This window comes from Physeter macrocephalus, chromosome 2 (assembly GCF_002837175.3).
Source record: "Physeter macrocephalus isolate SW-GA chromosome 2, ASM283717v5, whole genome shotgun sequence".
NCBI classification, from domain to species: domain Eukaryota; kingdom Metazoa; phylum Chordata; class Mammalia; order Artiodactyla; family Physeteridae; genus Physeter; species Physeter macrocephalus.
In genome coordinates, this window is record NC_041215.1 from 43,060,869 (window position 1) to 43,082,858 (window position 21,990).

A 21,990-nucleotide genomic window follows, 5' to 3' on the forward strand; every position below is an offset into this window, starting at 1 on the left:
TAATCTTTTCGCTGGTGGAGCATCTTGCCTTGACGCTGATGGCTGCTGACTGATCAGGGTGGTGGTTGCTAAAGGTTGGGGTCACTGTGGCCATTTCTTAAAATAAGACAATGAAGTTTGCTGCATCAATTTACACTTCCTCTCGCGAACCATTTCTCTGTAGCATGCAATGATGTTTGGTAACATTTTACCGACAGTAGAACTTCTTTCAAATTTGGAATCAAATCCTCTCAGACCCAGCTGCTGCTTCGTCATCCAAGTTTATCTGATATTCTCAATCCTTTGTTGTCATTTCAATAATTTTCACAGCATCTTCACCAGGAGTAGATGCCATCTCAAGAAACCACACTCTTTGCTCACCTACAGGAAGCAACTCCTCGTCTGTTAAAAGTTTTATCGTAAGATTGCAGCAGTTCACTCACGTCTTCAGGCTCCACTTCTAATTCTAGTTCCTTTGCTATTTCCACTGCATCTGCAGTTACTTCCTCCACTGAAGTCTTGAACCCCTCAAAGTCATCCAGGAGGGTTGGAATCAGATTCTTCCAAACTGCTATTACTGTTAACATTTTGACCTCTTCTCATGAATCACAAGTGTTCTGAATGGCACCTAGAATGGTGAATCTTTCCAGAGGCTTTCAATTTACTTTACCCAGATCCGTCAGAAGAATCACTATCTGTGGCAGCTATAGCCTTACAAAATGTATTTCTTAAGTAATAAGACTTGAAAGTTGAAATTACTCATTGATCCATGGGCTGCAGATTGGATGTTGTGTTAGCAGGCATGAAAACAACATGAATCTTGTTGTACATCTCCATCAGAGCTCTTGGGTGACCAGGTGCATTGTCAGTGAGTGGTAGTATCAATATTTTGAAAGGAATCTTTTTTTCCGTGCAGTAGGTCTCAACGGTGGGCTTAAAATATTCAGTTAACCATGTTGTAAATAGATGTGCTATCATCTAGGCTTTGTTGTTCCATTGATAGAGCACAGCCAGGGTAGGTTTAGTATAATTCTGAAGAGCCCTAGGATTTTCAGGATGGTAAATGAGCACTGGCTTCAACTTAGAGTCACCAGCTGCATTAGCCCCTAACAAGAGAATCAGCCTGTCCTTTGAAACTTTGAAGCCAGGCATTGATTTCTCCTCTGTAGCTATGGAAGTCCTAGATGGCATCGTTTTCCAGTAGAAGGCTATTAGATCTTCTGGATAACTTGCTGCAGCTTCTACATCACACTTGCTGTTTCACCTTGCACTTTTATGTTACGGAGATGGCTTCTTTTCTTCAGTCTCATGAACCAACCTCTGTTGGCTTTAATCTTCCACAGCTTCCTCACCTCTCTCAACCTTCAGAGAATTGCCGAGAGTCAGAGCTTTGCTCTGAATTAGGCTTTGGCTTAAGGGAATGTTGTGGCTGCTTGGATTTTCTATCCAGACCACTACAACTCTCTCCATATCAGCAGTAAGGCAGTTTCACTTTCCTGTCGTTGGTGTGTTCACTGGAGTAGCACTTTCCTCCAAGAACTTTTCTCTTGTGCTCACAACTTGGCTGATTGCTTGGCACAGCAGCCCTAGCTTTCAGTCTGTCTCAGCTTTCGATATGCCTTCCTCACTAAACTTAATCATTTCTAGCTTTTGAATTAAACTGAGAGACGTGCGACTCTGCCTTTCACTTGAACACTTAAATGCCAGTATAGGATTATTAACTGGCCGGATTTCAATGTTATTGTATCTCAGGGAACAGGGAGGCCCGAGGAGAGGGAGAGAGACGGGAACGGCTGGCCGGTTGGCGGAGCAGTCAGAACACACACACATTTATTGGTTAAGCTTGCCGTCTTACATGGATGTGGTTTGATGCACCCCCAAACAATTACAGTAGTAACATCAAAGATCACTGATCACAGGTCACCATGACAAATAAAATAATAATGACAGAGTTTGAAATGTTGTGAGAATTACCAAAAGTGACACCATGACAAAGTGAGCAAATGCTGTCGGAAAAATGGTGCCGATAGACTTGCAGGGTTGCCACAGACCTTCAGTTTGTAAAAACACAATATCTGCCAAGTGCAGTAAAATGAGGTATGCCTGTATTGCATTTCCTACCATGTCTGTTATGTTTCCCTTGGCAATAAGCACAAAAACGTTTTGACGACCATTCTTGAATCATGGCCCAGTTGTTCATACTACAGGAGAATTTCATGCATTCCCCAAACACTTACTGAAAACCTATTCCATGGCAAGGAAATAGTGTAGCAAGGAAAAATGGGCCTGGTCTCTGACATCATGTTCCGTATAGTATGGTGACTATAATGTACTGGGAGGAGGAACAGGAGAATATGAGAATTTGTTTTATGTTAATCTACTGAATGCTATATTTATTGTTTACTCAAATGTTTATTAAGAATTTACTACATGTGGGTACATTTACTCTGCTTGGAGATTTTGAAGTCCAAGATGCCTCTGTGCAAGGTGTCTGGCAAGGGGCTTACAGTTGGAATAATACACAGAGAAGAGATTTAAGTAATGAAAATTAGGAATGAAGTATATAAAACTAGAAAAAAAATTGTTATTCTGTTTTTCACATAATGTAAAATAAAGTCAGCTGTTTTAAGAATCAACAGGGAATAGAGTGTCTTGTTGAAAAAATAATCCGGTTAATATAGAGTTACCTCTTAACTTAATAGGGAGTTACCTATTATGAAATGCCTTTTAAAAAAAATACTACTAGGCATTTCATCTTCTTTTGGTACCTCTAAGATACTGCCTGAAGGTTTAATTTTAAATAGCAACTATTATTTTTACTCAAATTTTAGATGTATGTGCCAATTAATGTAGGTTCCCTATTAAGAATTTTGAATTAGTCAATATATTCTCTGCTTTCCTCTCTATCATTCTGAAAGTCTGCTACTGTGAATATAATTTATGCCTGTTGTCTTCCTTCAGCACAGTAATATTTAAAGTGACTTAGGGAAATGGAAATGTTTTCCTAAGGAAGCATACATTTCATCCATTTCCAAGTCTTAATTTCCTGACCATCCCCTTATTATTTTATTTAGAAAAACTCATTTTTAAATGAAGGGATGTTATAGTATAAAACTGTAAAGAAATCTTATGATTTTCTACTATTTGTTAAGGATAACATTTACATAAAATGTTCTTTTATCCATTTGTTCACTGCTATGTGATCCAAACCCAGATGACCCCCTAGTGCCAGAGATTGCATGGATCTATAAAACAGACAGAGATAAGTACAGCAGGCTATCTCGGGAATGGACTCAGAAGTATGCCATGTGATGCTACCCTAAAGTTAGAATAACCTTCATTACAACTGGAATAAACTTTAAATTACGGTTCCTTTTTTGATTTTCTTATCTGGCTGCTCCCCTATCAGACCTCATCTTTTTTCATTTTATTTTTTGTTTACCTCCCTCCATTCATTCACATGCTCATCTGAGAATACTTAGGTTCTTCCAGCTTTGGACAATAACTGCTTTTAGAAACTGTAAAGTAGTTTCAAGAGAATAGTTACCCAAGATTCAGAAGTTTTTTTTAAAAAAATGGAGCATGTGTATTATGTGGCCTGTGTCTTCACTCTAACTTTGTTATGAGACTAAAACCATTCCTCACTGCTCTAATGTACTGAAGAATCATCTGGGGGTGAGGAAGGTGGAAGCTGAGTTGTCACATCAAAGGAAGCAGCATTATTCAAGAATCACCCATTCTTGTTTAAACCTTCCACTGTTAGAGATTTGAGGTTACATGATATACTTTATGCTCATAACTGATGTGGCTGGAGAATTGGTACTGAATTGATAGCATCAGCACAATGGAAAATGTGATGTGTTTTATGCATGTCAATAAAGGAATGACCTGTTCTTGTTCTACAGAGAATGGAAATTGGAAGTCAGACACTCTTTGTATTCCAAAATAGGGTCTCAACACATTTTGTAATTTTCATTTACATTGTTAGGAGGCTTGGAGCTATTAGTTAATCTATCTTCTGATACACTGTTTAATATAACACTGAGTAAATGATGCAAGTTGTCAATGGATAAGTGATAAACTAATAGCTCTGCTAGTAATTGATTTATTTTTCTTCAGTAAAGTTGCATAAACCAAAATAATAATAATAACAATAATAATAATAATTTCATCAAGCTGGAGAGAGGCCTGCGGACATTAGGCATCACCTTGAATGGTTGCAAGCAGATATTGTCTCATAGAGCTCCTTGACCATTTCTTCTATAAATAATTTCGCTTCTGTGACTATTCTTCAGAAATGTTAATTGTGGTTTTTATTCAGTTTTATTTGAAACTATAATCTTTTAGAGAAGTTTTAGGATTACTTTCATAAGAATTTCTTAAGAATGCTTTAGAACTAATTCAAGCAGTATGTGTGCATTAATGTCAAGAAGTTCACTTTCCCACATAATTGCTTTGGAGTTGTTCTCAATTGTTGATATGGTCCCAAATAATTGTACAAAGGGTTTTTGCTTAGTAATTTTTCTGTTGCCACACACACACTATTCCTGTTGCAAATCTTGAGTGATATGTTGGACTTTGTATGATTATTAAATATTTGGAAGGTTTGGGGTAGTGAGGTGTCAGCTTTCTAAATCCAGAAAAATCTTAATTTGTTAGACTACCACTAATCTTTAACATGGGATAAATGGCGGCAGGGGGAGTGTTTGCTTTGGTTTCCTTTGTATAACTTAATCATATGGTCTTTGTGGTTTGATTTTTCTCAGAGATAGATTTTTCACATTAAATTTAGGGTAAATTACTTGTGTTTATTTCTGCCATTTATTTGAAATGTAAAATTAGGAATCTTATGCTCTAAGATTCAAACTCAACTTTCCCATGGTTTTACAATTGTATCTTTGTACTTGACAAATGCTTTGTCTAGGGTTGTTCATCTGTATACATGTACCTATAAATACAATCCAAAACGTATTTCGGAGCAGTTCAAATATTGACCCCTTTTCCCACAAACTACTGAACAGTAGGATGGCGAGTCCAAATTGTGTTGGTAACCTTTGTTATGGAGGAAATAATAGAACTGATTTTTGTTAACAAGTAGGCCTCATGTGCCAGAGTGCATGAACAGCTTCTGATACATATGAGTGAATTTTCTATACACAGAATCAGTTGAAGTAGGTGTTTAGTATATTCTCAGCTTCTATAGCAAGCCCTATGATAATTAAAATGAGACTTTTATATCTTGTATTCCCCAAGTTAGTTCCAATGTATTTCTTTAAAAAGGGGAGGATAGGGCAAGTAAGGGACAGGAAAGCAATGACAGTCTAATAAGGTTATCAGAAAAGCTCAGGGGGGAGACCACACTTCTCCATCAGTGAGGTTAATGGGCATCAAATTCCTTAATTGAGGAAACATGTAAAGAAGTTTCTGTTTAAAGGGTTCAGTAAGATTATGTCCATGTAAAATCATACAAATATTAACTATTTTTTCCTCAAGGATAAAAGGCTGTATGTAATATACCTGCTACATAGTAAAAGCCCAACAGATGGTAGATGCTGTTAGTAATATGATATTTGTAATAATCATCGTAATCGTTACTAATTATTTATTAGCAATAGCACAACTATATGGTTCCTCAGATTGATCCCTTTATTGTCATGCAACGTAAGATTTTTTTCTTTAGTAATTAAAAAAAAGTAAAATTTATTTCTTGACATAAGCTCCTCAAATTTTCAATACAGTACTTTTTCTTTGTGTTAAGTTCCCTATCTGTATACTGTACTTTTGTCTTTTAAAAGTATTTAATGAGTTCAACTTTTAAAACTTAAAATTGACTTCCCATAGTACATTTTACTTTTCTAATTATTTCTAGGATTTGGTGCTCTTTCTATTGAACCTGGGTCATACATACACGATAGCTAGCACATTTGCTTTTCACAGTGCTTTATTATGACATGTATAAAGAAGATGTTCCCCACATCTTGCAGATGTAGAATGCTTTTACATAATATTTTTACTTCCTCCAATAACTTTCACATATATCATCGTTAGGATGGTGGATGGTAAGATCCTTTATCTTCATTTAATATATGGGGTAACTATAAACCAGAGTCCTTGACTTTCTCCAGGGACTTTACCTTAGATGTTTAATCCTGTGCCTTTGGATTTTTTTTGTTGTTGTTGTTGGAGCATAGTTGATTATAATGTTGTGTTTAGTTTCAGGTGTACAGCAAAGTGATTTAGTTATACATATACGGATATCTATTCTTTTTCATATTCTTTTCCCATATAGGCTATTGCAGAGTATTGAGTAGAGTTCTGTGTGCTGTGCAGTAGGTCCTTGTTATTTATCTCTTTTATATATAGTAGTGTGTATATGTTAATCCCAACCTCCTAATTTATCCCCCCCCCACCTTTCCCCTTTGGTAACCAACCATAAGTTTGTTTTCTAAGTCTGTGAGTCTGTTTCTGTTTTGTAAATAAGTTCATTTGTATCAATTTTAGATTCCACAGCCTTTGGGTTTTTAATCCTGTGCCTTTTTGCCCAGAGCATTAAATGGTATAAACAAATTAGTGATGGGGGTTGGTTTGTCAGTTTATTGTTTCCGGTACACGGGCCTCTCACCGCTGCGGCCTCGGCTCCGGACGCGCAGGCCCAGCGGCCATGGCTCACGGGCCCAGCCGCTCCTTGGCACGTGGGATCCTCCCGGACCGGGGCACGAACCCGCGCCGCCTGCATCGGCAGGCGGACTCCCAACCACTGCGCCACCAGAGAGGCCCTATTGATATTTTTTAAAAGTCCACTCTGTCAACTCAGAAAACTTTGCTGTTTTCTGTTATTCCGGTGGAAAATGTCAGCCTGGCCTCTTTTGTTCTTACTATTCTTGACCTTTAGCTGACATTTACACTTCAATTCATTATCTTCTCTCAATAGTTACCTTTAGGGACTTCCCTGGTGGTCCAGCAGTTAACACTTCGCCTTCTAATGCAAGGGGTGTGGTTCATCCCTGGTTGAGGAGCTAAGATCCCACATGCCTCCCGGCCAAAAAGCAAAACATAAAACAGAAGCAATATTATAACAAATTCAATAAAGACTTTAAAAATGGTCCACATCAAAAAAAGTTATTTAAAAAATATATAATTACCATTATCTTGAAAAGTAGTGAGAATTAGTAAGGTCTTCAAAGTATATTAAGAGCCTTAGTTGAAAGGTGTCAACTATTATTAATTTTGTTCATAATAATTACAAATAAAAAATGATCCTCTTTTTGAAATAAGTTAGATTTACTCTTAATTGAGTGATATGAATTGGTAGTTAGTTTTATGAAAACACACAGTACAACTCATAAAGATTATTCTGTTCTTTCTTAGCAATACGTACATCTCATAGTTCATGATTTCAGTGCTTTTGTTTTTCTTTCCTTTATTTTCTTTCATAATAAACTTTAAACAGATCTAAACTCGTTCTAGCAGTACAAAGATAGCAAGGAAGATTACTGAGAATATTAGACCAAAAGAGACATTATGGGGAATTCCCTAGCAGTCCAGTGGTTAGGACTCCATGCTTCCATTGCAGGTAGCATGAGTTTGATCCCTTTGATCCCTGCTTGGGGAGCTAAGATCCCGCATGCTTCATGGTGCAGCCAAAAAAAAAAAAAAAGAGAGAGCGAGAGCCATTATGATAAGCAAAGAAACGTTAGGAAACAAAACCTATAGATTATTCCTTAATATTAAGTTGACTACATAGATTTCGATTTTTGCTTCTTTTGTTATTAATCGTAAAGGTCTCTGGTTTGGGATAGCAATTAAGACATGGGTAATGTTTTGAGGATCCTTCCAGATCCATATTCTGAAATAAATTTTAAATTTGTTTAAAGTTCTTTTATTGTAAACAAAAGACCAAAGTACTGAAATCATCAGTTATGTTTGTTTTTCTTTGCCCTCGAAGTTGATCTACAGGGCAGTATGTTAAAAAGCAGTCTGTGTTTATTGTAATGTTACACCTTAACCACTTATTATTGAACCTCAGTTTTTCTCTAAGCAAGGAGCTAGTAGCTCTGACAGTGTATTAATATCAGTTTCAAACTGAAATTATATTAGGGATGTTTCATATTCTGAACCCATTTATTGGCCTAATTCCTGTCCTATACTGTAGTGTCAAACAATGTAAATTATAAATTGGCATCTTTAGCCCTAAGCCTTATAAATTCTAATTTAATTAGGATCTTTCTGAAGTAGTAAAAGTCTGCTAAAGGAGCTGCTAAATTTTTATTGTGACGATGAATGAAATTCTGTTAAAAGTGAAAAGAAAACTATAGAGATAAATTAGTGAAACCAAAAGTTGGTTCTTCAAAAAGGTCAACAAAATTGACAAGCCTTTAGCTAGACGAATCCAGAAAAAAGGAGAGAACCAGGGGCTTCCCTGGTGGTGCAGTGGTTGAGAGTCCGCCTGCCGATGCAAGGGACACGGGTTCGTGCCCCGGTCCGGGAAGATCCCCCATGCTGCGGAGCGGCTGGGCCCGTGAGCCATGTCCACTGAGCCTGCGCGTCCAGAGCCTGTGCCCCGCAACGGGGGAGGCCACAACAGGGAGAGGCCTGCGTACCGCAAAAAAAAAAAAAAAAAAAAAAAAAATCAAAATCTCCTGACAGAGAAGAGCCCTAGATCTGAGGAATTCTACCAAGTATTTGAAGAAGAACTAACACCAATAGTTCCCAAACTTTTACCAAAAAGTTATAGAGCAGGGAATACTTTGTAACTTATTTTTCTATGTGTACAGCATTACCCTGATACCAAAGCCAGACAAAGACACTTCAAGAAAAAACTACAGACCACTATCACTTATAAACATTGATGCAAAAATCTTCAACAAAATACTAGCCAACTGAATTCAGCAGCACATTAAAAGAATTACACACCATGGCCAAGTGGGTTCCAAGGATGATTAAGCATATGAAAATCAACCAGTGCAGTATACCATATTAACTGAATGAAGGCGGGGCGCGGGGGTTGGGGGGAGGTAACCTGATCATCATAATTGAATGCAACAACCTATTAAGATTTTTTGGTTTTACACTCATAAAACTAGGAATAGAAGGAAACTACATCAACACAATAAAATCCATATATGAAAAACCCACATTGAGCTTCATGCTCAATGGTGAAACACTGAAAGCTTTTCCTCTAAGATTAAGAACAAGGTAAGGGTGCCCGCTTTTACCATCTCTATTTAACATGGTACTGGCAATTCTAACAAGCAATTATACAAGAAAAAGAAATAAAAGCCATCCAAATTGGAAAGGAAGAAGTAAAATTATCTCTGAAAATGACATGATCGTATATGTATAAAACCCTAACACCTGAAGCTAACACAACATTGTTAATCAACTACACTCCAATGTAAAAAAGTTAAAAAAAAAAACAAAACCCTAAAGATTCCACACGTTCAAAAACAAAATTAAAAAAAAACCTGTTAGAACTAATAAATGAATTCAAGTAAAGTAGCAGGACACAAAGTCAGTGCACAAAAATCAGTTGCATTTCTATACACTAACATCTGAAAAGGAAATTAAAAAAGCAATTTCATCTACAATAGCATTAAAAAATAAAATACTTAAAAATTAACTTAATCAAGGAGGTGAAAGTCTTGTACTATGAAAACTACAAAGCATTGCTGAAAGAAATTACAGATGACATAACTGAATTAAAACACATTTATGTTCATGGATTGGAAAACTTAATATTGTTAAAATGTCAATACTACCCAAAGTGATGTACAAATTCAATGTAATTTTATCCTATCAAAACCCAAATGTCATTTTTGCAGAAGTAGAAAACCCCATCCTGAAATTCATATGGAACCTCAAGGACCCGGAATAGTCAAAACAGTCTTGAAAAAGAACAAAACTGGAAGAGTCACACTTCATGACTTCAAAACTTACTGCAAAGCTACAGTAATTAAAACAATGTGGTGCTGGCATAAAGACAGACACATAGGCCAGTGGAATAGAATAGAGAGCCCAGGAATAAGTCCTTGCATATATGATCAAACGATTTTTGACAAGGGTGTCAAGTCCATGGAGAAAGGACAGTCTTTTCAAAAATGGTGCTGGGAAAACTAGATAGCCACATGCAAAAGAATGAAGTTGGACTCTTACCTAAGACCATAAACAAAAATTAACACAAAATGGATCAAAGACCTAAGAGCTATAAAACTCTAAAACTCTTAGAAGAAAACATTGAGGGAAAGCTTTATGACTTTGGTTTTGGTGATTATTTCTTAGTTAGGACACCAAAGGGGCCAGCCAAGGGAGCTTTCTCAGTCCCAGCCCCACCTCCAAGACACCCCATTGCCCAGGGATGCCTGCTATAAACTGCACACCCAAGAGGGAAGGGGCCACAGAGCCAGAGATGCCAGACCCATTTAAATTCAACACCTTTAAGGAGGCAAAGGATGAAGACTGTAAAACCACAAAAGAAATTGAAGAAGGTGTGGGGTGAGACTGCCAAGATTCTGCATCTCAGCAAGCTCCCAGGTGTTGCCCGTTGACAGGTCTGTGGGCAGAACTTTGAACAACACTGAAAACAGCTGTTAAGCTGTGGAAGCTACTCTAATCAAATGATTAGTGCCCCTTGGCATCTTCCAGGATCACAGGCCCCCTGTGATGTATACAACAGAAACATACATCCCAGAGCAGTGACATGCTGATCTTGTCCTCGCAGACAGCGGGAAGAAAGTTACTGGAACAGTTCACTTTTTCCAGAGAGAGAATGTGGTATTTCCAAGAAAAGAGTCAATGCTGAGGTCTGAGGCAAGACTGTTTATCATTGGGCTCAGGGTAGGTGGGTTTCCATTTGAAAACTCTGGACATCTGTGGAAGGTATCATTACCACCACCATCCTTCATGAACCTGAGGAAGAATACCCAGAGGAAAGATGCCCTCTGATAACATTTCTTGCAAAAAAGATCCGGAATCGGCAAGAGGAGCTCAAGGTTATGGCCAACCATTTCATGTTAGATTCATAGAACGCAGAGAGCCACAACTCAAAGTTGATCTGAGCAAACCTTCTGTTTTCCAGAGACCTACTCTAATGAATTGCCGACGTCACCTGGAGATCCAGTGGTATAGCCAGTACTCAACTCTAGCCTTCTTCCTTTGTGTACTTTTTCTAGAGCACCATGCTGCCTCAGTCGTGATCTTTGCCAACCTTGTTTGGGCCCAGCTACCCTAAAAGCAGCATCGGTGTTTCAGTGCATTTTACAGTGAACTCAAACTTTATTGAGTCTTGTAGAAGTTACAACATTTGCTGAAGTGAGGACACTCTTAAGGGGCAACCCTGTTTGGAACTAGGACTTGCTTTTTAATTTGTGAGACTTGGCTGATGGGAGCCAAATAAGACAGCCAGGTTGATCTCAAGATGGATGGGTTTGAAAGGGTGAAGTAAAGTGGTGCATGCATGTGCGTGCGCGCGCACACACACACACACACACACACAGATAAATCACCAGTTGGCTCAGGAAGATACTCAGTTTCTTTACCAGCCTGGCGAGGGGAGACTGGGGACACGCGAATCTTGCTTTATCTTCATTCATTCCACAAGAAACTTTCCTTAACTGAAAGCTACCTTGGAGACTTATTCCAGTATGGCTAATTGAGATTTATTAAGCAGTATATTAGCTGTGAGTTTTCCAGAAATGTCAAAAAGCGCCGCGTGGTATGCAGGATCCTAGTTCCCCACCCAGGGTTCGAACCCACGCCCCCTGCATTGGAAGCGCGGGGTCTTAACCACTGGACTGCCAGGGAAGTCCCTGAAGACCATCTTGCAGTGTGCCTGGAGCCGCCCAACTCTCTTTGCTGAGAAGCTGTGCTGTTCTGTGGAAGGTGCTGACACAGATGACTTCACCCTGGTCAGGATTGTGGTCCCTCCGAGTGAGATTGATCATGTACAAATAAAACAGATGTTCAATCAGATATATCAGAAGACCCTGGGCTCAGTAATTCCAAGTGACACGAGTGGAGATTACCAAAGGCTTCTTCTGACCATTGTGGACCAGTAGGAGGGATTTTTTTTTTTAATGAAGCCATTCAAAGCTTATCCTCCAAAATAGTGACTGACCCACATACAACAATATCAGTCATCACCTAAGCAAAAAAGCTTTTTACTAAAGACTATGTCAGGGTAATATATTTGGTTTGCACCTGTGGTTATTGCCTTAACTCCAGTGTTATTTTTTTCTCTGTATACAATCAGTGTAAAGCCATATCACGATAATGTAGTAATAATTTAGTATTTATAAAGCATAATTCTCATTGCTCTTACTCTAATTGGAATACCAAATTGAATAAAAATCACAATCTGTAAAAAAGGAGGGAGGAGAAAACATAGGACAAAAGCTTTACAACATTGGGTTTGGCAGTGATTTATTTGGATATGACACCAGAGGCACAGGTAACAAAAGAAAAAATAGGAAAATTGGACTTAATGAGAATTTTAAAATTTTGTATAGCAAAAGACTATCAACAGAGTAAAAAAGCAACCCATAGATTAGGAGAAAATATTTGCAAACCATATATCTAATAAGAGATTAATAACCAGAATATATAGAAAACTCCTAAAACACAACAAAACAAACAACTCGATTCAGAAACGGGCAAAGGACTTGAATAGAAACTTTTCCAAAGAAGATATACAAGTTGCCAATAAGTACATGAAAAGATACTTAACATCACTAATCACGATGGAAAAGCAAATCAAAACAACAACGAGATACTACCTCACACCATTAGGATGGCTACTATCAAAAAGCAGAACACAAGTATTGACAAGGATGTGGAGAAATTGGAACTCTTGTACGCTGTTGGTGGGAATTTAAAATGGTACAGACACTATGAAAAACAGTATGGCGTTCCTCAGAAAGTTAAAAATAGAATTACTGTGTGATCCAGCAATTACACTTCTAGATATATACCAAAATAATTGAAAGCAGGATCTTGAAGAGATATTTGTACACCCATGTTCATAGCAGCATTAATCACAATAGTTAAAACATGGAGTCAAGCCAAATGCATTCATCTTGAGATGAATAGATAAGCAAAATGTGGAATATACACACAATGGAATAACATTCAGCCTTAAAAAGGAAGGAAATTATGTAATATGCTACAACACGGATAATTTGCTACAAGCAAATTATATAATATGCTACAATGACCTTGAGGTCATTAGGCTGAGTGAAATAAGCCAGTCACTAAAAGACAAATACTATATAATTCCACTTACATTAGATACCTAGAGTAATCAAAATCATAGAGACAGTAGCATGGTAGTTGCCAGAGCTTGGAATGAGAGGAGATGGGGAGTTATGTTTAATGGGTACAGAGTTTCAGTTTTATGAGATGAAAAGAGTTACGGCTATGGATTGTGCTGATGGTGACACAACATTATGAATGTATTTAATACTTCTGAACCGCACACTTAAAAATGGTTAAGATGGGGCTTCCCTGGTGGCGCAGTGGTTGAGAGTCTGCCTGCCGATGCAGGGGACACGGGTTCGTGCCCCGGTCCGGGAAGATCCCACATGCCGCAGAGCTGCGGGGCCCGTGAGCCATGGCTGCTGAGCCTGCGTGTCCGGAGCCTGTGTTCTGCAACGGGAGAGCCCACAACAGTGAGAGGCCCGCGTACCGAAAAAAAAAAAAAAAAAATTTGAGAAGGAGACTTGGCTTGGGCTAGGCTAAAATCTAAATATATGTAACCTGCTTAATCCAGGGTCAAAAATTAAAGGAAAAAAATGGGGCTACAAAAGTGAAAGGCATGCTTTAAATAATTAAATTCATTTAAAAAATAATTTATTCTTATTTAATGCCAAACTTGTTTTCTCTGCTTTGTTGTTGTGTGTGCATGTGTATATGGTAGATTTTTTGGTATTTATTATGTAATTTAGGTTCTTTGCTATTTGAAATGAAATAAGTGATTTTTGTTGAATAATGCCACTTTGGCAGTTTATAGTTTACTTACATAGCAGTGTATTCGTTTTCTGTTGCTGCATCGCATATTACCACAAACTTAGAGGCTTAAAACAATGCCCAGTTTGTAAAAAAAAAAAAACAATGCCCAGTTATCAGCTCACAGTTATGTAGATTAGAAGTTAGGTTGAGCTCAGCTGAGTTCTGTTTAGGGTTTCTCAAGGCTGAAATCCAAGGGGTTGGCCAGGCTGGGCCCTTATCTGAATACTCTGGGGAAGAATTTGTCTTCACGCTCATTCCGACAACGGCATCTCAGTGTTTTGCAGCTGGAGGTCTGAGGTCCGTGTTTCCTGGCTGACTGTTGGCCAAGGGCCACTCTGTGCCCCTGGAGGCTGCCTGTAGGCCTCTTCATCTGTCCCCTCCATCTTCAAAGCCAGCTGTGCAGTGTCAGGTCCTTCTCACCCTTTGAATCTGATCTGCTGCCCCACTCCCAACAGAAGAATGCTCTCAGCTTTTAAAGGTCTCACTTGATTGGGTCAGACCCAGCTGAATTATCTGTATGTTAAGATCAGCTGATTTGGGACTTTAATTACATCTGCAGAATCCCTTCACAACATTCTTTAGATTGGAGTTCAACTAAATTACCAGAGAAGGGGACTGTTAGGAGGCCACCGTTAGAATTCTCTCTCTCACAAGTAGTATTTGACTCACAACAAGATTTTTTATAGGTGTGTGATATAAAGTACACAGGACTAAGATTCTAAAGATCTTGGGTTCTGTTTGACTATTTCGTAACTCTGATACTGGACTATAAGGCTCTTGAGACCAACAGTTGTGTCTTATTCATCTTTATAGGCCTAGTGCCTGGCACAGAGTCTGGCTTACAGCAGGAACTTAGAACATATTAAGTCACACTGAGATAATTTTACTCCACTTTGATTTTTCTTTTTTTAATCTTCCTTCATCAAAGTCTTCTTATGAATTAAAACTGAGATGGTTAATGCATGTGTAAGTCATTGAAAATTCTAAACCATTACTGTAGGGACAATATACAGCCTCCCCAAAACCCCTCCGCCTTTTTTTTTTAATCTACCCTTTCACTGAACCTTTTCAAGAACCTTGAGAATTAATACAAACAATATTAACTTTTATACCGGTAAAAGTCAACTGAAATAACTTGACCAGGGTCACCTATTCGTAAGAAGCAAAGCCAGAAATTTAAATCCAGTCCTACATGTGAATGCAACTTTTACTTGTCAGTTAATCATCTCTCTTATTTTTAAAAAAACTTTTAAGAGAAAGTGCTGTGCCCTTGATACGTAGAATTATAAGGGATTAAAGCAGAGGACTGGAGTAAATCGTAAATTCTTTTCTGCTGCCTTAGAACTCATTTAGTCATGTGCATTTTGCTCGTATTCATCTGTTGATTTTTCTCCGATTTTTTTTCCTGTAAACTCTTACTCTTTGTAATGTAACTTCTTTTAATTCTATTTTTAGTTGTGAGTAACAAATCCTCTTGAATAAATTAAAGAAGTGAGTAAATAGAGAAGACAGAACCAACATGTAAAAGCTCTCTTAGGCAGTAATGCCGTGTGCATTTGTGCGTGCATCTGTACCATTTTCTTCTCTGTAAGAAACAAGATCGTTTTTCTTTTTTTTTCTATTTTCATTTTGTTGTTGTTACTGCTGATTTTTAATGTTGGATAATCCAGGGTCAAAAATCCCAAGAATATAGTGCTTCTTATCTCAAGAACTTTGGCCTCAAAATGGGAGACAACACCCTGGTACTGTAGATTCTCATTTCTTTTGGTCTACAAGGAAGGCTTTTTCGGATGTTAGAATGAAATGGTGGCTTTTTTTCACATGTGAAGCATACTAATCTAGGTATTAAGGACTTTGTTTTATGTTTGATACCAAACTGGCTCCCTGGCGTTGAGTATAAATGATAGATACCTGGACCTTGTACTGTTTGGGGTTGGTGTTAAACAAGTAGATTAGAAGGAGGTGGAAGGAAAGAAAACCTATCTGGCTTCGGTTCACAGGGACTTCAGCTGCTTTCCCAAGCCAAAGCCTGGTATCACAGACTAGAGCTACTCACCCCAGTGGGTTCCCCATTTGCGTGATTGATGATCTGGTGGTCAAGCTGAACATACATATTAGAACCTTGCCCACTTTTCTTCATTTCTTCTTCATTGCCTTACCCTAGATTAGGCAAGTAGGATTCTGTGCTAGTAAACTGGGGGTGCATTATGAAATACAGTGCTGAAAAGGCTCAGTAGAGAGGTGGTTGTACTCTGACAACGGGCATTTGAAACATTCTCCTTAGTAAGTTTGGAACTTCGCTGAGCACAGCCACTTAAAATTCCTCAGGACTTTTGTGGGGTTTTTTTTTCCCCTAACCTTGGCTAAAGTGTAATATGTTATAGAATACCAAAGAAGTATATTTTATTTTGCTACTGTCTAAGAAGTTACCTTATAAATTCAATTTAGCTCAATTAACACAGAAGTTGTGGCTATTTGCTCACTTAAAGAACATGCCAACCCACAGAAGGATTTTAGAGAATCTTCTGCAAGTGTGCTTTTGGGAGGAATCAATACTTCTTTACTTGAAACCAACTTTGATTTCCTCGTTTTCCATTCTTTGTGCAGTTAGTTTCTCTGTGGTTTAGGATTATGAACTAAGAAGCAATCTTTCTGTTTCAGTATGAAATTTAATACAAATCTTTCTTGTGTATTCAGCGGCCACTGCAGTCATTTGGACAGACAGGAAAAAGGTCTAAGGTATAGTAAATATTTTGTGCTGGCATGCCAAGGGCCTTCCTTCATGCTTGATGAATCTTTGTTTTCATAGAGCACTGCATTCAGTTTAGTTTTGTCATATTTTCTTTGGGGCAGAAAGCTTATTTTGTTTTATTTGGGGTTTTTGTCTTGCCTAGTCGCTTTTGTGCACTGCTTTTATATCTTTAATGGTTCTTCATCTGTAGAGAAAATGGCTTTCTCATCATTCTTTGGGTTTTGAGATTGGAGTTATTCCCATTCTTGCTATTGCTATTATTTTCAGAACTGCAGTTATTGTTTTCCCTCATAACAAAAGGTTTTAATGGTATTTAATGATATATTTAACTTGCACATTTCACCTACGTCTGTACATGGCAGAAACTATTTTAAAGAAACTTAAGAAACTCTAGGGGGCTTTTGGATATGCCCTAGATTTATGGAATGTAGTGTTAATTTTAAATACTTTTCTTTAGTCAAGCTCAAAGTTAAAGCTAGTTCGGAGCCTTGCAGTGTGTGAAGAATCTCCACCACCCCCTACAGCAGAGCTATCACAGGAGAACCAGGTAAAAAAACAAAAAACAATAAGCAAAAAAAAAAAAAAAAGAAAAGAAAAAAAAATAATAATTTAAAGATATGGAAAAACCTGCTTCCTGGAGAAAATTTTTTCATAATGTTAAATAAAATTTGTATGTGCATGTACATGTGTTATATATGTTTTTACTAAGTGAAACTACTGAGTCCAAGGCTTAGTGCAATGATTTCTCGCTGGAAAAACTTAGAGATCATATAATTAACTGAGAATATGGCTTTAAGGGAATTATAAGTTGTTATGGAAAAGTTATATTAAAGTAGTACTTCCAGTTAATGTGATTGTGATGAAATTTGCCCTTGAATTTGCCCCAATTTTATTTTGGCTTTTAGAAATTTGTCAAACACCTCTTGAGTGTGAAGAGGAGACTACCTAAGACTTCTGCTTACATATCATTTTACTTAACCTGAATGCGTGGTGAAGTCAGTTTTCATATTAGCGTGGCTCTAATAGTTGTCTAATATTTCTAATTCCTCTTCTGTCTATGTTTGCAAAGTATAGAACTACCAAGGCCCAAGCAAAGAGTTTGGTTTTTTGCTTTTTATATTCTTTTTAATGCTATGACTTTACTTTTCTGTTAATCTCAGTTATGGATTGATCTTTGTCTTATGCTACATTTGGACATTTACATATAATTATATTTGGACCCTCTCCCAGTGTTTATCAGTGTGATAACTTTGGCTGTTTGTGGCTTGTTCTACTTTTTAAGAGTTTGAATAACCTAAAATCCCTCTGTATTCCAACAATTAGTTTCCAAAGAATTGAGGCAATTTTGTGGTTAAGACACATGACTGAATGAAGGAAAAGAGAAAAAAAGCCATGACAGGTTGTATGTCTTTTTTTTTTTAATGCTAATTGTACATTTGTTAATTCAAGCAAAGACTGTTACGCTTTGCCTTGATTTAGAAGATGATGACGTCAAAAGCCTACTATAGATACTGAAGATAGTTGTCACATATTTAGAATGTGTTCTGTTTTTAAAAGCACTACAACTCTGTCTCTGAATTATAAGAAAAGGACTTTTTTTGATAGATTATTTATTGTCAATGCACTTAATATCAGTTTCCTTTGAAGTTTGTTCAAGTGTCAAGCAACATAGGGTTCAAAATTTACTTTTGATTTTTAAAAGTTCTTTTGTACATTCAGAGTAAAGAATGCACCTGTTCAGGGTAGAGCAGTTGGCAATGTAATGTTTTTTGAAAATTAATTTCTTCGTTTTGTTGACCAAAATGTTACACCATCTTAGCCTCATGGAATAATTAGTCCAAGGAGATAGAGGAAATGAGAAGGGTCAGGCATTCATAAGACTGTTAGTCCAGAAAAGGTGCCTTTTTTGAGAAAAACTGTAACAAACATGATCTTTGGTTTTATTTGGTACATTTCACCTATCTGAAAAATTATTGTGGGAGGCAGAAGGGGGGAGAGGGTTCTTATAGTACTGCATAAATTTGTCTAGTGAAAATTTATGAGAAAAAATTAATATAAGGAGTATATGTTGTATTTTAATGTATATATTGTTCATAACAGCTGAGTTACAGCATTTGGATAATGAATAAGGTGGTTATGCCAGAGTTCAGTTATTCCACGTAATGTAGTCTTTCTCAATTTCTCTTGCATACAGTTAACTTTTTCTTTTGGGATAATAACCTATTATTATCCTCTCTGAACAAAAGATATTCTTTTTAATAGAAAGTCTTTTTCTATTAAAAAAGTCTTGAGTTAACTAAATTGCACCTGAATGGGAATTGGAAAATAAAATAAGTTATTTCTTGTAAAATGTACTAGTATCTAATCCTTGACGGCAGAGATACTTTCCAACTAATAATGCTTGCTTCAGAATGTGATTTTTGAGGAATTAATCTGGAATAAAACTCATTGTTCGAAAGGTTGAGAGGCAATTAAAAGAGATGTCATTTGTGTCTGATGAGAGCTAATGAGAGGGAAGTGACCTCAGTAAATGATGCCAATTACAGAGTGAAGAGTAAAGGAATTACAGCTACCTATGGAGATATTGCTCTCATTTGAGTTATTTATAGTCAGGAGAGTTCGTGTATAAGGACTTAGGCATTTAAAATATGCCTTGTTTATTTGCTACTGAAAACAAGGGCTCAGTACCAACTGAAGACAAGCCTCAGTACATTACGCACACAGGATTTTTAAATACAGTTCATCTTGATAAATAGTTTAATATCTGTAATTAAAATATGTGACTTTAGAAAGAGAATTTAGAAATGAAATCTGATAGTCATTATAAGTGCCTTTTAGTGAAGTTCTAAATGTGAAATCTTTTCTTCCAACCTGGATTTTATAGATTATCCTTGAGTAACAGCAATAGAGAAGCTGTAAGTCAGGAGAACTTCTAAATATTCTACTTCTGAAGCATAGTTCTGGGATTCATTTTTAAATATCTGTTTTACAGTTAAAAAAGAATGAGGAAAGTGGATTAGAAAATGAGTCATAATGAAAAAAATGACTGGTTGATGAACGTATGACGTTGAGTAACGTATGAGGTTTGTTAAACAAGACAAAGGAGGACTTAAAGCAGGTGTTCATCATTTTAGTGGAAATTGCCAGTGCATAGCCTTTGTCCTATATCCTGAGCACAACTTTGAACTGGGATGGAATGGGAAGCAGAGTTGAAAAAAGATGAAAATAGCAGTCAGCAACCCCATAGGAAAAAATATGTATGTATTTGATCTGAAATTCTTCTGCCAAATACTATTTTGAAAAAAATATGTGGGGAGAAAATGTGTAATAGAAATCCTGATGGCTGCAAGTTTAAGAATCCTGAAATTTATATCTTCTTCAATAGTGACTTATCGTGCCTACCGTCACCACCAACCCTCACCTAGAAAAGCGAAGTAATTGATTAATATTTTTCATCTCTAAAGAACAACTGTATACAGTAATTTAGCCTGCAAATAGGCTGTACCTTTATCTTTAGTAGAAATGGTCTGGAAGTTAGTCTGCCTTTCTTTATAAGTTTACCTGAATAAACAGAGCTATGTGATTTTTATCTATTTGAGCTATATGAATTATTTCCAGTAATTCCTTTGGGTTCTGAAATTGCATGTAATGACATTGCTTCAAAAATAAAATGTAGACATAGTTCTCCTTTTCAGTCTTAGAGAATATGGTTACTTTACAAGTAAATATTACATATCACTAAGGAAAACAATTTTGTTTGAAATTTTTCTAAAACAACTTTGTGGTGATTGAAGGAGGAACAGTGATAGTAGGCTCAAATAGGAAATAACCAAAGTCGGGGATTTGGTTTTGGAAAGTTTTTATTTACAGTTTTATATGGCAAGAAAATGAAGAAATATGAATTTATAATGGACAAAGTATTTTTTGATAAGTGTTGACCTGACTCTCATATGTTCCTATTGTCATGATTGATGATAATTATCATACTTTTGCTTGACCGTGGCATCTCCATTGCAAAAAAAAAAAATAGGTTAAAAAGACCTTTGTTCTGATCCTCCAAGGGTTTTACAAGTAGATTCATTTAAACTATTTTTAAAAAACATTTATTTTCTCTAAGATAATTTTCAGGATATGTTTCAATTGATAAATTCAACTCAAAGCCTTAATTTTAACATTTTTTATCAAGAGTTGATTAAAATGGTAAAAATATTTTAAGTTGTATTCTAGCTTGAAGAATCTAATTGGATAAAATAAAAATCTTTTTCTCCATACAATTTTGTATTACTCAAAAAAATACAAATGTGAGGTATTAACTGAATCACTCTATATTTTCACTTAATAACTGATTTTACCTTCCAACAGGAGAAAATTCAGATCCAGTTAACACAATCATTTGAAAAAGAGGAGAAGCCCTCAAAAGATGAAGCAGAAAAAGAAAAAGCCAGTGATAAGTTGCCCAGAAAAATGTTATCAAGAGGTTTGCAATTTATTTCTGTGTTTTTTAAACAAAATTTTAGTTTTACTGTCGATAATTCCATCCTTTACCCCTTGAATAATTTTACATAGTGTATTTCTATTAAAGATGATCTCGAACAGACTGAAGGGATGATACTGTCCTGGGCAAAATGGCATAAGGCAGTTCTGAACATCAGTAGGATGCTTTAGCCAAAAAACTGCAACACATGCAAAAGTCACCAAGGACGATAACTGTCATGATCACTTATTGGTCTGTCTCTTGTATTGAAATAATGGAATCACTATAATTTGAATACTGATTCCACTAAAAATATTATTTTTTTAAATTCCTTATGATACAGAGAGCTGATGCCAAAATGTTCAGTATCCAGTAAGAATATTCTTGGAAACCTAGAATGTTTATCTTTTATAATAAATTTTAAGGGACTTCATCATATATCATTACAAGTCTATAAAAATGCTATTTTAATTTATAGACCCAGTTACTTTGACCAGTTTTATAAACAGTATAAGGATATTACATTTAAGGGGAAGAAATAAACATGAATGTCTGTAAAGAAACATTTTGAAAGCGAGCTTTTTGTGATAGACCCGATCAAATCTAATTAAATATTGTTTCAGAGCTACAGTTCCTGCCTATCTCCAAATTATTGCCTGCACTTATATTTGTAACTGAACTATGCAGACTCAATTTGCTTCAAATGTAGTTAATTTTGCCTAAATCATTCTGATTTTTTGCTTGAGACATTTTTGAATATGAGGATTGTGGTGAGTATATAAAA

At 36.5% G+C, this 21,990-nt stretch overlaps 1 protein-coding gene across 12 annotated transcripts in view; it reads left to right on the plus strand.

Moving 5' to 3' along the window:
- The window catches only part of R3HDM1 (R3H domain containing 1), a 188,304-nt gene that overhangs the window by 77,660 nt on the left and 88,654 nt on the right, over positions 1 to 21,990 (plus strand). For 9 of the 12 annotated variants that reach the window (XM_007129468.3, XM_028477402.1, XM_007129471.3 and 6 more), the window contains exons 4-6: positions 16,678 to 16,719; positions 17,190 to 17,279; positions 21,095 to 21,209. In XM_007129468.3, coding sequence (XP_007129530.1) covers positions 16,678 to 16,719; positions 17,190 to 17,279; positions 21,095 to 21,209 — 247 coding nt within the window. Of the gene's footprint in view, positions 1 to 16,677; positions 16,720 to 17,189; positions 17,280 to 18,055; positions 18,132 to 21,094; positions 21,210 to 21,990 lie in introns of those variants that run through there. The other 3 variants (XM_007129473.3, XM_007129480.3, XM_007129478.4) reach the window with 2 other exon arrangements.